The sequence below is a fragment of the Rhamphochromis longiceps genome, linkage group LG2 (assembly GCF_057381845.1).
Source record: "Rhamphochromis longiceps isolate RC_006_pf linkage group LG2, R_longiceps_female_GT1.1, whole genome shotgun sequence".
Taxonomy (NCBI): domain Eukaryota; kingdom Metazoa; phylum Chordata; class Actinopteri; order Cichliformes; family Cichlidae; genus Rhamphochromis; species Rhamphochromis longiceps.
Window position 1 is genome coordinate 41,347,345 of NC_140558.1, and position 16,782 is coordinate 41,364,126.

The 16,782-nt window shown below is 37.4% G+C and overlaps 2 protein-coding genes and 1 pseudogene across 4 annotated transcripts in view; 1 reads left to right on the forward strand and 2 right to left on the reverse strand.

Annotated features, from left to right (window-relative positions):
* The window catches only part of LOC146677979 (histone H1 pseudogene), a 148,832-nt pseudogene that overhangs the window by 120,227 nt on the left and 11,823 nt on the right, over window positions 1–16,782 (reverse strand). The gene's annotated exons all lie outside the window — the stretch shown is intronic.
* Window positions 1,992–6,853, reverse strand: LOC146677983 (uncharacterized). The gene is made up of 4 exons (XM_085383418.1): window positions 6,473–6,853; window positions 5,391–5,489; window positions 3,941–5,256; window positions 1,992–2,169 (listed from the first exon to the last, which is right to left on the reverse strand). Exons 1-4 carry the CDS (start codon window positions 6,851–6,853, stop codon window positions 1,992–1,994), a joined length of 1,974 nt encoding a protein of 657 aa, XP_085239544.1.
* LOC146677984 (uncharacterized) lies at window positions 6,865–13,354 on the forward strand. 2 transcript variants are annotated; one of them, XM_085429055.1, is made up of 10 exons: window positions 6,865–6,942; window positions 7,389–7,477; window positions 7,834–7,952; window positions 8,053–8,469; window positions 8,553–8,778; window positions 8,871–9,020; window positions 9,718–9,935; window positions 10,024–10,177; window positions 11,906–12,015; window positions 12,920–13,354. In XM_085429055.1, the coding sequence occupies exons 2-10, from the start codon at window positions 7,438–7,440 to the stop codon at window positions 13,229–13,231; spliced, it is 1,746 nt and encodes a 581-aa protein (XP_085285181.1). In that variant the 5' UTR covers window positions 6,865–6,942; window positions 7,389–7,437; the 3' UTR covers window positions 13,232–13,354. The 2 variants fall into 2 exon arrangements, with proteins under 2 accessions (XP_085285181.1, XP_085285182.1); XM_085429056.1 differs by lacking the exon at window positions 6,865–6,942 and adding an exon at window positions 7,104–7,236.

Here is a 16,782-nt window from a genome sequence, read left to right on the forward strand (position 1 = left end):
CGCAATTCAGAATTAAGATTGCATTAGAATTTCAAGTCTTTGTTTGTCAATGTAGCTAAAATCAGATTTGGGGCATTTATTAATATATTATCCGTGGAGTTGAGATCAAAATCTGTAAATTGGCTTTGTTCTGCTTTTAGTCAGACTAAGGTCAAAGTGAATTAAATCTTTTCAGGAAAGTTAATACAAAAAGTATAGAACAAGAATCCCATTGAAGTCAAAAGCTTATTTAGAGATAAAAGGCACTTTTGACATTTTTTTCAAAGGGATTGTTTCACTCCCTGCATGGGAACATATTTCTTAAAGACTCCCATACCCTACACTTGGCTCAGACATGTAAAAAGGAACAAAATGGTTCTTTGTCTCAAGAGAGTTTCTTTATACTTCTCCTGTTTTCGAGTTTAAAAAAGAAGTAATTGTGCAGTAGTGTTATGAAAAAATGTGATACCATTGCTTAATGCCTCTGTTTGATATTTAGTTCCAGGACAAAGTCTGTAGACTTGAATTGACAGATGTTTCATTTTGTAGTCATTAATCAGAAGTTACTGAAAATGTCAACATTTCGTTTAAACCCTTGTGATGGGTCGTTGTTTGCTTTCCTATCATATAAATGTGAAGGTATTTTCCAAGCAGCAATCTTAAAGGAGAAGAACCACTGCCTGAGCTGCCAGCTGGACACCTACAGGAATAAAGTGGAGCGGCTCAAACAGGAACAAGATAATAATACCTAATCAGTCAGGAGTGGAGAGAAGAGCACTCGCAACAGCGTAGCTGCCTACAGCTGACTCTGAACGGTATTATTTGTAGCACATGAATATCATGCATCAGGCTGAATGTTTTGGAGGAGGAGGGAAGACATCACCTCAAACTGATGCATTTTATTATTTTTGTTTAGACAACAACATTAATGAGATGAGCTTACCTGTTAGTTAAGATAAACTATGAAGGAACCAACAAGAATCAGTTTTGTCAGTGAACTTTTTTCATAGCAGCCAGTTTGACATGCCAGCGTAGGAGAACAGTTGTTGCTAATCAGATTAATTAAGACTCATTAGCACTTAGGTTTACCTAAACCACTTCAAAATGTCCTGTGTGAAAAACAATTTAGCTTCCTACCAGAGTATTTATGCCATTACCTCTGCACTACAGCTGCTACAGCAGGGGTGCCAAATGTACGGCACACGGGCCAAAATCAGCCCGCTAGCGGATTCAATCCGGCCAGCTGGATGAACTTTCAAAGAAAAAGAAAAAGTCATAAATGACATGAGCGAAGTCCATAATAAAATGCAGTTCCTAAATCGTCCGCAAGGTTGTTAGTCAGGAGGGAGGGGCGCACTGTGCTAGTGAAGGGGGGAGGTGCACCCTTTTAATTAGAGTAAAAGAAGCAGCAACTCAGTCTGAACAACAGATGGTTGCAATGCAGCTAATTATGGTGCAGGCTACCTTTTCTCTACTCACCTTGACGCCCTTATTAGCCAAAATGTCTTTCTCAAAAAGGAGAAGAGTGGATACCGAGTGTAGTGTTTGGACCGCTTCCCATTTATTCACAGAGATAAATGGGAAACCTGTGTGCTTGGTGTGTAATCAACAAGTGTCTGTAGTGTCGTCTGCTGTCGGCAGCATTATGAGACTAATCGTGGTGGAAAATACAACATTTTGCAAGGACAACTGAGGAGTGAGAAGATAAGAATGTCAGGTTAAGACATTCCTCAGACCCCCCTTGCTGGCGGGTCTGAGGAAAGACCAGTCAATTCTCACCTGGAGCCAAGAGGTCAGAGAAGCAGCAGTAAAAGCCACCTACGTAATTGTTAATGAAATAGCATTAGCATCAAAGCCGTGTACTGACAGTTAGTTCGTTAAAAGATGCACGATGAAAGCTGCAGAACTCATGTGTCCTGAGAAAAGACGAGCAATTGCCAACCTTAGTCTGATGAGAAATACTATGGCAGAGAGGATATTGGAACTTTTAGACAGCCAGTTGAAACACAAAGTCATTTCTTGTATTTTCTGTTGTAATTGATGATATTTATTCGTGGAGTTGATGAGACATTGACCGTCACTGAGAAGTTCCTTGAGCTGGTGCCTATGACCGACACCAAAACAGCGGAGGACATTTTTGGCTCTGTGGCGCCGGACAAAGGCAGGGTGGGCTGGTCCCGCGTCGTCAGCCTGGTTACAGATGGTGATGTTACAAGCCGCTAATACCGGAGGTAGTTTCTGGACATTTCACTGTATTTTCCAGGAGGCACTGTGTTGCAAGCCGTTAAAAATGGATCACGTCATGAAGGCGTTTGTCCGAGCTGTTAATTTGAATCATTGCCAGTTTGAGTGCCTTCTCAGTGACGATCACGTTACTCATACCCTGCCATACCACACTGAAGTAAGAGGGTTAAGCAGAGGTGCTGTGCTGAGGCATTTCTTTGATCTACGTGAGGAAATCGGGCAACTCATGGAGAAAAAAAAAGGAAATCCAGTCATGGAATTACAGTGTCAGGAATGGCTGCAGGATCTTGCATTTCTGGTGGAAATGAGCACTTGAATATTCTAAACAAAATGTTGCAAGGCCGCAAAAAAGTTGTCCCACAGTTTTATGACAGCATATGCACTGCAAATTATCTGGTGCTTGCCATGATTTAAAATCCTATTTTTAGACAGGCCAGATTATTTGCCTTGTTTTAAAAAAAGATTTACTTGTTTCTAAGTCTAGATTTTAGATAATAAACTTAAATTGAGAATAACCATATAATTGTGTCTATATTAGTACAGAAATCCAGAAATGGGAAGAATAGCTCTTAAAATAGCCTACATTAGGTCTCTCACCAGATGTCTCTCAAAATATCACTTGTTTCAAGATAGAGTGACAAACTCAATTTGCTTGATTTTGGAAATTCACAAAAGGCACCTGTTGAAAATATGATTTATTCAAAATCATGTCTGACTTCAAAGTTGTACATATAAGGGAAAAAAATTAACCACAATTTATGATACAAATCACATTTCAAAGACAGCTGTTTGTCCCAGCATGCCAGCATTATGTGGTACAACATTGACATTGGTTTAGCGAACATTTAATGACTGTCAACTGATATCATCACAAACTACACTAAGCCAATACTTGGTGCAACCCTAATCTTAAGGGTGATTTCTATGGGAAATAATATCAGAAAGACTGTATTTGATTGGCACAAACACACTGTCCCTAAAACTAATAGAAAAGTATGAAGTATAATCAATGAGCTCATGGGCTAATTCTGTAGCTTGAGCAACAATGGGCACAGTTACTTCATATGCCAATAAGTCTTCATTTAAATTCAAAGTTTCATAGCGTTGGTACTCAAAAGCAATAAAAGATGAGTCAATCAAAAAGATATCCTTTATCAGTCCAAACACAGGGAAAGTGCCATCCACATCTGCAATAATCATGGACTTCCCAGCAATGTATTTATTGCCATTTAGAACATACCATTTCACTGAGACAACAGACTGCATGACATCTATTCCAAAAAATTCTTTAATTTTTTTCCTAACATATTCATTATTTTTAACAGCTGATACTGGCCCAAATTCCTTTTCTTTTGCAAAAATAGGATGTTCAGTTCCTATTTCATTTTGACAACACTCAAGAAATTGATTGTGGTTTGCTAGGGATTTACAAACATTTTTAAAATTTAACTTAGAAGCCCACTGTTTAAAATAGGAGTGCTTTGCCTCAAAGCGCATGCACATACTCCTTATTAAAGGTCCAAGGGATAAGATTTGACTGGGAAGATGCAACATATAATGTTGCTTAGGTATTATATTGGCTTCGGGAAAAAGTTGCTTGAACTGATACAGGTGTTCTTCAATCATACTTCTCAGTTGCAATACAGTTTGTAAAGAAATAATGGGAGCAAGAACTATTTGAATTATCATAATTAACTTTCTAATAAATACAACATACTCACTCTCCACACCATACAAAAGAAAAAGTAATATTTTTAAAAGAATTAGCATCTGTCCACAAGACTGTTTCAATTTGTTGTCGTTAGCCACTAAAGTGCCAAAGGTAATAGGACATGGTTTATCCCGTATTTCAAGAGGTGAGTAAGGAAAATTTTGAATGTCTGAATTAAACTTGTCTAATTCTAATTGTCCTGAGAGAATTAGGTGTTTTAATACAAATTTAACTTCCATTGATGCAACACCTTCAAAAATAACATGCATTATATCCTGTGGAGTTTGTTTGATCAGGTCAAATGCAGGAACATCAACTAGTCTGCTTCTTCTATTAATTCCATAAGTAGTTTTGAGGGATGCTTTCAATAAATCTGTGCTTGCTTTATCTATTTCAAAACACTGCCTCATGTGTTTCTCCAGAGTTCTTTGAACAAACTTCTTCTCAAAAACACTTTGCATATCATCAAAGTTGCATTCACAGTGTCTACATTTGCTATAAGCAAAACCAATCCCTTCTTTAAAGCCAGCAATCTCATGCTGGGCTAGCGTGTCTCCGCAAATGGCTATAACAGCACCAAACAATTCAATTTCACCATTTGACATTTCAATCCTTACACCATTGTAAAGCAGTGATAGATCTTGAAGTATTCTTTTCAGTACAACATCAATACCCCACTGAGAAATGTCATTTGCTTTAGCAATAGCAAGAAGTCGTATTGCAGCTAACTTTGACCTAAATTTTGGATCAATATTTCCTAAAGTATAATAAAACATGACCAATTTGTTTGCAGAAGCATGGGACCCTAAGGGGTTACATATTTCAATTTCATCTGTGTACAGTATTAATTGCAATGCATTTGGCCTCTGAGAAAACAAGGGGTGAGATGTAAAGAGGGACCCATCTCTAAAATCATAGAAGAATCCCTCTCTGCTTCTTTGTGGTGCAGTGTTCAACATGGTAAAGATTCTCTCATTAGTCATTAACTGCTTTAGACTTTCAATTAATGGTACATAGTAAAAACTTTTGTTCCTTAAAGACATGACCCTTGAAAGACCTTGCTTTACCCAACATATCTTCTGGGATACTACTACTTCCTCTGCGTTGACTTGACAGAACATTTCCCCTATGGCTCTACTCTGTCCATATGCAATGGTGGAGAAAGGATCCATGAATTTATCAAATGTAGCCAAAGCCTCATCTTGAAGCTGAGTGGTTCCCTCGGCATTATCTTCAAACACTGTCTTCATTCTTTCCTTGAGCGTATCCAAAAGAACAGCCTGATACTGTTGCACTCCTGAGATGATATGTTTGACCGTTCTCTGTGAAAACATTTGAAATAAAAGTAACTTATTCTGCATTTATATAAAAAAATAATAATTCTGAATTCCATTATGAACAAGTAAGACATTGATTGCCTTATGTAATGTATTGATCCATTAAGACTATAACATACCTGTGATAAGTGGCACTGTTCTTGAACACAGATAGCAAAAGCTGCAGCAGATCTGGTAATATCATGTCTGGTAAAGGATGTTGTAGCAACAGCTTCTTCCTTTAGAGCAGAAAAACAAAGTTACTCCAAACTCCTGGCCAATTATAGAAATTCTTACATAACAGGTATAATCAGTTACACCTAATGATTGGTCCACTAAAAAACAAAGTGCATGACAGTGACTAGTGTTACAGTTGTGAATATTCAATATAATATAAGATAATATAATATTCATTCTTTGGAATAAAGAAAAAAGAAATGGAAAAGAAATCAAAGACAAAGAAACAAAAAAAGGGGTTGTCCATTGTTTTGATGAGGCTAGGGATTGGATTCATGAGAATAAGATTTTATTTTTTTAAATAATGAATTTTTGTTCGCACTTAGATTTTAGTTTCTTTACATGTTTGTTGTATTTATTAAATTATTTATGTATTTTTACATCACGTAATTTAGATTTGCACTTAGAATTTATGTTAGTATTAGTATATGGATATATTTTATTGTATGCATTTATTAATTTATTTAATTTTCAAGAAAATCATTCTTAGCCATGTTTTGACAGTATTTCTGGCCAATAGATTTTTTTACAGTGCTTCGAAATACTCTGTGTCTTACCTGAAACCGTATTCACCACTTATAATTCCTACGAGATACCCAAATTGCTGCCACATTGAACGATTTAAGCGCGCTGAGAGTGTCTTTGATGCAAACTTCACCAGGAGACATGCCAGCCGCAGAGTGTGTGCCTTCTCCGGCTGCAGCATAGCCTGTACTATCTACACTGAACTGCTATTCTGTTTATTTATTTTTTATTTCATCCTGCAGAATGAAATTGTGATTTAAAATCCAACCATAGTGGAAATCGCTTGTAACAGATTGAAGAACAATATCTAGCGGTATAATATCGCGAGATCTCGTTAAATTTCTCTTGATTAAAAATGGAGAAAAGGATTAAAAGTAATATAGGACCACATACGAGGAGTTAGACATAGCTAAATTTGTCATCAGAAGCCACACTACATTTTATTTAGTTTAACACTTACCGTGATCGGGCTGTCAACAACCTGAGGCTCCTGCACTTCAGGCAAAGATCCACCAGTTGATATTTCCACGGTGCTGGTTGTTGTTGCAGTACTACAGTTGGCAAAGACTGAAACACCAACATTTTCCGATCCTAAAGAGTGGGATGTTGGGGGGATCCTCCATCCTCTTGGTGGGCTTCCATTCGTCAAATACAGAGGGTGCGTCCGTTTAATGTGGCGAAAGAATGAGTTAAAAACTCTGAAATCTTGTTCACAGCCATCTATTCCACAGTAAACCCAAAAATCCTGCCTTCGACCATGAGCTGCATTTATGTGGCTAAGGAGCACCTTCAGAGTTAAAGAAACAAAGATAAAACAGATCATACATCTCCAGAGCGCCATGGTGAACTGTTTTCGCGCTGTAGCAATGCAGCTTTACTTTACCGCTCTCCACTGAAGGCCACAGATGAGAGTGTGGGACCATGGGAAAGGTAGGCGATTTTAAAAATATATGTATCCTTAATTATCCAATTTTTCAGGTTTAAATTACATCAGTTATATTTATTTTTAGGCAATAAGTGTTTAAGACTGAATTTATATTTTTATTTTCTTTTTTTTTTACTTAAAAAAATTTAAATATAAATAATTTTCTGCATGCGCATTCTCAGTTCCGGTCGTGACGTTACTTTCACGCGGGACAAACTCTTTTCCCCTGCTTTGTTAACCATCAGGACCGTTAGGAAGATCAAAATTATTTATCTAAACAAAGTGAACAGTAATTTAAGGTTGGTAACATTAAGTTGATTTGAAAAATACTATGGTACAACGGTGTTATTAAGATAAAGTCGTGTTTTGTGAGGGCTGCTGCTAGTTAGCAATCTAGCTAATGTGTTAACTTTAGCTAAATGATCTTATTTAAGCTGTAGGATATTTCCAGGCACTGTGAGTGGAGGCTTTGGAACGAACTAGAGAACTGCTGTCACGGCATGGACAAGTTTGACGATGCCATACTGTCTGTGTTGCAGGGTAAGTCTTATTTTTCAGTTATTTTGGTACGTTAGCTAAGCAGCCTCAGCATCTGTTAGCATCATTTCTGAAACTTGGAGCTAGGATTGTACTCTACTCTGAACTTTATCCACATTATAGCCTTGAGCTGTCTTTGCCTAAATAGACTTGGAACATCATTCTTGAAGACACCCAAAAATAGTTTTATTGCATTCCCAAATATTTGATAAACTGTTTTAAGTTTGACATTTTATCCTGTTAATATTACTTATTGCTAAAATACATTTACTGACAAAAAATGACCTCAATATGTAGTAAGCCACGCCCAGGAAAAGAGAAATAAATATCACTTTTGAAGTTGTTTTTCTCTTTTACAGCTGCGAATATTGATGAGGAAACTTTGAGAAGCTTTACCCGGGATGACCTAAAGGATCTTTTTCCGGGCCATGAAAATTTCTTCCATAGAAAGAAGATTTGGGATTTTATCAGCCAAAAGGTAAACACATTATACCACTAAGAAGATGATTACTGTCCATATTGTCTAGCATTAACTTGCCTAATTGTGTATTTTTGTTTATATCCCACAGCTGTTATAGTTTAAGAGTACTGACCAAGATGCCAACACTTTCCATCGAAGCGAGAGTAACCCCTTAGGCTTTGATGTGTCACAATGTCAGCCTCAAACTTCCACTCCCATTTCCTACACTGCTGACAAAAAAATGAAAATGCCAGACCCACCAGAGTATGTGGTGTATACAGATTCAGAGTTGGACATGGTGCGCAGTCAGTACTTTGCATTGCTCCACAGTGGAAAGGAAAAGGACTGTAGGATGTCGAAGGAGCTCTGTTGCAGACTTGTAAGGAACACAGTCACCAGCATGGTTGCAATCCTCCGAGCTAGTCCCATGGGGAAAGAAGTAACATACCCCTCCAAACTCGAAATGAGAGCAATGTCACAGAAGATTGTCGACTATTACCCCATGTTACGTGATGCTGACACACACATGCCATACGTAAGTCATTCTTTACCCACTACAATATCTAAAATTGAGTGAGATAATAAAAGGATGTACAAAAATATATTATTTTACCACAGCTGACCATCTACACCAAACTGTACAAACGACTCCAAAATATGAAGTCTCCAAGGAAGAGGCAGGGCTCCATGCCACAACGAGGCAGGCCCAGGAAGACTCTTTTCAGCTCAGATGACACAGACAATGGGACTGAAGGTGACCTAAGTGGTGAAGCAAGTGGTTCAAGTGACTGTACCATACTTCTTGAGAGCAATGATGACCTCAGCGAGGATAACTCAAATGCAGGTGTGTACTTTGGTCTGCTGTACTAATGACTTTTGGACATCTAAAACTTCAAAGAGACCACCCATTCTGTTCATCTTCTGTTTTTTCCTCAGAGAAAGAATCCCAATTGCCGCTACCCTCCACTGTACCAACTACGTCAAACAATACTACGCTGGCTTTACCACTATTATTCAAGTCAGCCTCATGCTCTGCACCCAGGTCTGATATAGGTCCTTCAACTGCACCTCCAGATGATGTTGTTGGTAAGTCCACCATCACCCTTATCTACCTCTCAGTCTGACTGTTCCTCTTACAGCTCTTTCCAAAATATGGTTGAAGCAATGAACCCCGTTCTAAGTGTTTATTCCATAAATCATAGTGGTTTGTCATTAACTCGAGTTGGTGTGTAAAATCAACATATGATAGATCCCTCATTCCAGTTTGCCAGTTAGCCATAGTAAGTATTTTACCACTTTGTGTTGTAATGGGTGTTACTCAGTGCTAATTATTTACACATGTAAATCCTCATGCTGGTCACATCTATCATGCCTTATCACAGTGTTTCTGTCATAGATCAAATTACCTAAAATATTTTTATCCATCAGCTCATAATCACTGTTCACACTGATGTGAACGATATACACAGTAAACAACCTTTACCTTATTTTCACCACAGTTTTATTCACGGGCATCTTAAACTTTCGTTTTAATATTTGATTCTGTTCAAACTAACAATTAACATAAATCCATGATCATTATAAGAAAAGGACACAAAGGGAAATGATCAGGACATATAGGGTCAGTTCATTACTCAAACATATTTAACCTAAACATTAATTCTCATAAATATTATACTTAAAAACAACCATGCAACCTTACTAGAAATGACTGATTAGAAAAATCTGAATTTAGTGAAGTCTAGTTACACCATGTCTTACAATTGCTCTTTGCTTTCCCTAGCAGACCATGACAGCCTGAAGATGCAGGCAAGACATTACAAAACCTTGAGCAACATGTACAGGAAACCCAATGCAAAACCCAACCAAAGTGACGTTGCTCAAATTTTGGACCTGGAGTTTGAGGCCAGACGAGCTTTTATTGACGCAGATGTTACAAGGGAAGAAGACAGGCCTAGAAAAATACTTGAAGCATACCCGTGCTTCAAAGACATACGAAATGTAAGTTCAACTACCTTCAGTTAAATTCCTTGCTTTCTCTGGATAGGTTTAGTTAGTTCTTGACTAACTGAGCACAACTTTGTCATAGGCGATGGATGAACTGCGTCGCATCATTGGTGGCTCCAACTGCAAATACATAGATCAAATGAAGGGTCGATGGGCAGAGTTTTGTTCGAAGGTGCAGTTCTATGGCATTTGGAAGAAGGTCCTGAAACCTCCTCTCCCCTTGGATGTACGTGGAGGTAAGTGGCCTTTGCATACATTAAAATCATACATCAGATATGTTCGGATTGCTTTGTTGTAGGGCTGAACGATATATCGCATTTGCGATAATATCGCGACATGATCAAGTGCAATTTTCTAACCGCAAAGGCTGCGATTATACTCTGGACATGTCCAAATTCATGGGCTGCATCCTCCTGAGGCCGCATTTGTAGACCGATTACGTCACAGCGACGCGCCGAAGGCTGTCCAAATTACTACCATATCCCAGAATTCATAGCGCGGCCCAGCCAAACTCCAGTTTCCAACAATGGCGGCCGCTACTAAGTTTTAAAATTACTCATACTAATCTTTCTGGGTCACAAAATAAACTTTTAAAATATTTTCAGGCGAGAAAGTAGTTGTGTAAACATCGAATATCTGCTCGGTTTATCAAGATATCCCATATTTGCAAAAGTGCTTCGACGTTTTCAGAGGCGTCTGCTACCCACCAGCTCGACAGCTAGCCGGGAGCTCGAGGGTTACTGATGCGGCCGAGAACGGCACAACTCCCGGCACATCATTTTCAGATCACCGCGGAGTTTCGCTGCTCGGGTTAAACGTAGTCACTTAGACAACCTAAAAATGTTATTGTTGGGCTTTTTTCAGTGTTTTGTTTGTTCGTGAGTAAATCGGTTTGGCTGAGATTAAAGTTATTAGATTAGATAAAATAAAACTTTATTAATCCCCCGGGTGGGTTCCTCCTTGGTTTTCACACAGCTGACTAAACGTCAAACAGAAAACTTATTAAACAGAAGTATGAGACAGTCGAGAATTTACACCAGTGTCTGGTTATATTTTAGATAGCAAGAAGCAGACGGCCGAGTTTATTAAACTCCACCGAGACAGCGGTGACGCTAATCAGAACTAGACCGTCCAATTTCACGCCTTTAAACTTTAAAGGCGTGTTTGTGTGTGTGTTTATACAATTGCTATTATGTTTGCACTTTATGTGTAATGTTACTGACTGCAGAGATCAGTAAGATGTGTGTATTTTTTATTTATTAGTTTTATTTATTTAATATTATTTTTTAATTGAATGACTGTCTAGTAGTTCACAGATGTCGAAAAACTGAGTGTGGTAAAGCCACTGATTTTGTTTATGTATATTTCTGCAATCTGCACATTGTACTGACTTTCATTTTAATGTTTACACCAGGGTTCCTTGTCAGCACTTTATGCTCAGATGTTTGTAAGCTAAAAATAAACTATTGTGTATGTTCAAATATACTGTTGTGATTGAAGAAGTTAAATAAAAATGTCAGTCATCAATTCATGCATCACCTCATGTCATCATAACAGAGGTCTGTCTTCCAGGAAAGAACAGTTTAAAATTAATGTAATATAGTATTGGCCATACTATATGATGTATTGCTTGTCTTTGTTTAATAATACAGAAGACAAAGACCTTAAAAAATAATCGCATATCGCATCGCAATCGCAATATTGGGGCAAAAAATCGCAATTAGATTATTTTCCATAATCGTTCAGCCCTACAGCAGGGATAGCTCAGTAGGTAAAGTGGTCGCCCCATGATCGGAAGGTCGGCGGTTCGAATCCACTTAACGGCTACCCTGAGGTACCCCTGAGCAAGGTACCGTCCCTACACACTGCTCCCCGGGCGCCTGCAAGTAATTTCCCCATGGGGATCAATAAAGTATCCATTATTATTATTATTACTTTGTTGAGATACTTTTCTCCGTTCACAGTGGATTTTACTGTCACTCTCTTCAATGCACTTCCATCTCTTTTTCCTTCAAAAACTACACCACCAAAGCGGCTGGGAAGTGCCAGTGAGGCTCTCCTTCATATCCTCAAGGTGCGAACAGCTGCAATACCAGCCACTGTAACTTGTACTCCATTTACTTGTATTGTTATTATTAATATTATTATTTTGCTTTTCCTGCTTAATAAGAGTGGGTTGAAGTTCAATTCAGCAGGGATTAAATTACTCCTTATTCAGGATTTCTTAATTGTTATTCAAAACCTACTCCAGAGAGGCAGCACAGAGCAAAAGCACATTGCAGTTAGGATACAAGTAGAAGCAGTAAAATGATATATTTAAAAAGGCCTTCAAAAACTAGAATATGTAAAACAGTTAAAAGAAATAGTTTTAAAAAACAAATGAGGAAAAAAAGCACAAATAGACATGATAAAAATGCTGCAAACTAGAGAAAATTCATGCTCAGAATTAATACACAGCAAAATCTCCAGTGTTAAATTAACACTTTTGACAGTGTTATATGTTTAAAAGTAACCTAGTCAGTTTTGAAGATTAACAATGACTAACACTGAGCAGTGCTGATTTTCTAACACAGGAAAATAAATCAAAATGTTAGAAATATTCCAGTGTTAGAAAATCAGCACTGCTCAGTGTTAGCCATTGTTAATCTTCAAAACTGACTAGGTTACTTTTAAACATATAACACTGTCAAAGTGTTAATTTAACACTCAACAGTGTTGTATTTAACACTCAGAGGTGTGGACCCATATAGACACTCTGTAGTGTTAATTTAACACTGGAGATTTTGCTGTGTACATTTCCAAAATTTCATATTCATGTAAGTCAGATATTTTACATTTATTTCTTCTATTCCAACAGTAAATCAGTTGGAGCATTCTAAACTCTTGATATTGCTTTTTGTGTCTTAAGCTGTTTGGATGCACAGCAACCCTTTCATTGAAAATCTTGAAGAATTTGTCCTTTTTTTGTGCTTTTCTAGCCAGGTGAAGATGCAATGCTATACCTGGAGAAGCGGCCTCTCTCCTCCCCAGTGCTGCTTTTTGATGGAACAACCAGCATTGTTGCTGTAGGAAACATACCAGTGACCACTCTCCCCTTGGAGGATTTCTGGGAAGGAATGTTGGTGTTGATGGCATATTACTACACCTTGCACTTAACATACCCAAAATGTGTTGCAACGGTCCTCTCTGTCATACAAACTGAGGTAATCACTGATGCCATCCATGATCAAGATGCCACTAGTGCATATAAGAAAGCAATAGCTGAGTGGAAGTCGTTCTTTGAGAAATAGGTGAATACCAAGCAGGATTTTATCAGGTCATTTGCAGTTTGTTTAGTTTTGTAGTACGTTTGTACAACTTTGTTCCTAATTTGCCTAGCAATGTCCTGAGAAACGGCTTTACTTATAATGCTTTACAAATGAAAGTTGTTGTTGTTTTTTCTTAGTGATACTTTACCTGAGGCATGTAAAGTTTTAAGTCAGTAATGCCATTATTTACAACATTGTGAGACTATGTGACTGTCACAAAAGTTTAAGGCCAAAAATGTAACTTCTTTTCTCTGTTTAGGCCTTTTAAAGGGTTGATTTAGACTTTTAGGGATTGTGCAGCAGCCCTATATTGTTTAAATAAAGGATTTTGTTCTCATGAGAGAAATAAATGTTGACATATATCACTCTTGCCCTGGTTGTGATTTCAGTAGAAGCCAAGGAGTATTCTAGGAAAAAGGTCTGTTTTAAGGTTTTTTTGCCTGGATTTAATATCGATTCGGCTCTATTTTAAGATAAGCCAACCTGAATCAAGAAACAAATTAATCATACTTCACTAATATTGAGTAGTTTTTCATAGTATTAGAACTATTTTTCTCGTTGCAGTGCATTCATTTGCTGCAAGTAAGAATTCAAAACATAAAAAAAGACTGTAATTTAGCATATTTAACTTACTTTTGGGACTTGATATCAAGTAATTTTATCTTAAATTGAGCTTTTTAAAGCTTATTTTAACCCTCTTCAATTCTCAAATGTGTTCTTTTATTTCTGGATTAAAAAATCTTATTTCAAGATTTCTTATTAAGTAAAATAAACTTGCTGCATGGACAGATAATTTCACTTGTTTTCAGTGCTTTTTGTATCAAATGTAGTATTTCTTTCCTAAATATAGACTAGCCATTTTTGCAGTGTGTGCATTCAAATTGACGCTGACTTCATGGGAGACACAGCTGTCAAGTGGTGACCCTGCACATTTGCCTAAGAGAGGTATGTGCAACAGACATTAATTACATGAAACTGTATAAAGACAATATTGCAGGATTGCTGTGTTAGTTTGTTTCAGATCTTTGGTGAACTCGAGACAGAATTTGCAGTTTTTTGCTCACCCTTCACACTCAAAGCTTCTGATGTGGCCATCCACATCCAACTAGAGCTAACTGATTTGCAATGTGATGCAGATTTGAAGGACAAGTTTCCCTCAGTAGGTTTGGACGCATTTTATAAATATCTGTTGCCAGGGTACCCCAAATTAACAGCACTGGCTGCAAAAATTTTGTGCATGTTTGAGACAACCCACCTTTGTGAACAAGGTTTCTCAATAAAACAAAACTCAAGGCTCACACATAAGCACTTACATGACATTCTGACACTGGCTGCTAGTTAGGACATGACACCTGATATTGATGCACTTGTGCAGACCAAAAGATGCCAAGTTTCAGAAGCAAAAACGAAGTATTCCAGAAATGACCAACTCCAACTTTAAATTGTTGCTTCAGACACCGATTACACTTAAAGAACACAGCTCTGTGAAAATGAATTCTTGCTGTATAAACAATTAAAAAATATTCAATTTAATGCAAGTCAACAGCTTTCCTACAAAAGAGTTTTGTTTGGTGGAATCCTATTATTCATACAATGTTATAAATGTTAAAGTACAATACTATATTTTTAGTTTCAAATGCCTTTTACTTAAAGCTTTGTTTACGTTTGTGCAAACACTTCATTTGAGGTTGAGTTTTGCAAAAATATATTCAATCAAATATGAAGATTTTCTAATGTACTTCTTTGCATGAAAACAAAGGGAAAAACATGGACTTACTATTTATAGGTAAATACGCTTGATATCCAATTAGGCTGTATGTGGCCCCTAACCCAAAATGAGTTTGACACCCCTGTGCTACAGTATTTTTTTAGTAATCTGTATTTATTTTACTCTTTTTTTTTTTTTGTATAAAACTTCTTTTTTATATAGTTCATTTTATTTTTATCTTATATGCAATTTTGTTTTTCTATGTGCACTTTGAGGGGGCTCTGAGCCTAAGATTTTCAGTGCCAGTAGTGATGTGCCATTGTTACCTAATATATGACAAATAAAACTTAAACTGTATTGCAATTTAAGATAAGTATTCAAATAATGCCCTTTCTTTCGGTCATCTTTTTCTTTTCTTTTTTTAACTTTCCGGGTAACAAGAAGATCAAAACAGCATCTTTCCAATGGTGCCAGTAATCCTTTGCCCTCTTATGTTCAGCATTATTGCAGCTTATGTGAGCTAAGGGCAAATTTCTTTAAAGCATTGCTTTCTTGCACTTCTGTTTGTAACCCCTTGGGCACTGAGTGGACTTTTTATGTATATCAGTGCAGGTTTAGTTCATCACAGTTGATGATAATCAGTGATTTAATCAAACATCAAATCAGCCTGTACTTCACTGATCCAAGAAATTACATATCTTCAGCTCTCTGGCATTGCAGAAAGCCTTGAATGTGCACAAGCCGATGTGAGCCTTTTCAAAGAAATCTGTTTACAAACTGTGTCACATTGACAGTTTTCATGAGTGACTTTCTGGATGACACTGAGAAAAATACAATTTCTCTTTCAGGCTACTGGTGTTGTTCATGTTGGGTCACAGTGACTCTCATGACTTCGTGGAACAATGGAAGAATGGCCCTACTGGTAGTTTTTTGCCAAAATGTTTGATTAAAAAAAAAAGCTATGAGATTTCAGAACTGTTCACTATAGCATGTTTCCTCTATAGTAGTGGCAGCAGTAATAAAGTTCACTTCTTGAATCTTTCTGTCTAGTTAAAGTTTAAATTAGATTGAAATGGAATTTTCAAATTGGAGAGGAAAATACTGCCATAGGGTTAAGGTCACATTAAGGTCACGATTTAAGCCACACAGTCTGTAAAAACAAAAGGCACCTGGATTATTTTGCTCAACAATAAGAAGAAGGAACCTCCGCTTCGCTGGAATCCTTATTTCAGTGTCTCGGCGAAGTTAAGACCTGGATGGCCTCAAATTTTCTTAATTTTAATGAGGAAAAAACTGAAGTGATCATCTTTGGACCAAGCTGCAATTCTAGTACCTCAGATCTTGACCTGTGCAGTTTAGCACCTTTTGTTAAACCACATGCAAAAAATTTGGGGGTTATTCTGAATAGTAAGTTTACCTTTGAGAAACAAATTAACTCTGTTGTACAGCGGTCCTTTTTTTTTAATTGAGGCTCTTATCCAAGGTGAGATCCTTTTATCTTTTAAAAACCTAAAATGGGCAATTCACGCTTTTATCTTATCTCAACTGGACTAATGTAATTCTCTATATGTAGGTGTTAGCCAGTGTTGCTGCAGCTCGTTTCCTGACACGTTCAAAGAGACACGAGCGTATTTCCCCGGTGCTCACCTCAATTCACTGTCTCCCAGTCCGCTTTAGAATTAAATACAAAATTCTGTTAATGACTTATAAACCGCTGAACGGTCAGGCTCCAGAATATCTGTCTGACTTACTGCAGCCATATATACCCCCTAGAGCTCTAAGATCAAGTGATCTCTTGCTCTTGGCCAGGCTGGTTCACAGAGGT

What these genes read in the sequence shown, in the direction of transcription:
- LOC146677983 (XM_085383418.1), bottom strand. Translation starts at nt 6,853, where the DNA reads ATGGCGCTCTGGAGATGTATGATCTGTTTTATCTTTGTTTCTTTAACT. An exon ending in TTGTTGACAGCCCGATCACG is followed by an intron (nt 5,490 to 6,472) that starts GTAAGTGTTAAA and finishes TCTGCTCTAAAG; the next exon opens with GAAGAAGCTGTTGCTACAAC. An exon ending in AACAGTGCCACTTATCACAG is followed by an intron (nt 5,257 to 5,390) that starts GTATGTTATAGT and finishes ATGTTTTCACAG; the next exon opens with AGAACGGTCAAACATATCAT.
- LOC146677984 (XM_085429056.1), top strand. Translation starts at nt 7,106, where the DNA reads ATGCGCATTCTCAGTTCCGGTCGTGACGTTACTTTCACGCGGGACAAA. An exon ending in CGAGGATAACTCAAATGCAG is followed by an intron (nt 8,779 to 8,870) that starts GTGTGTACTTTG and finishes TTTTTTCCTCAG; the next exon opens with AGAAAGAATCCCAATTGCCG. An exon ending in ACCTCCAGATGATGTTGTTG is followed by an intron (nt 9,021 to 9,717) that starts GTAAGTCCACCA and finishes TGCTTTCCCTAG; the next exon opens with CAGACCATGACAGCCTGAAG.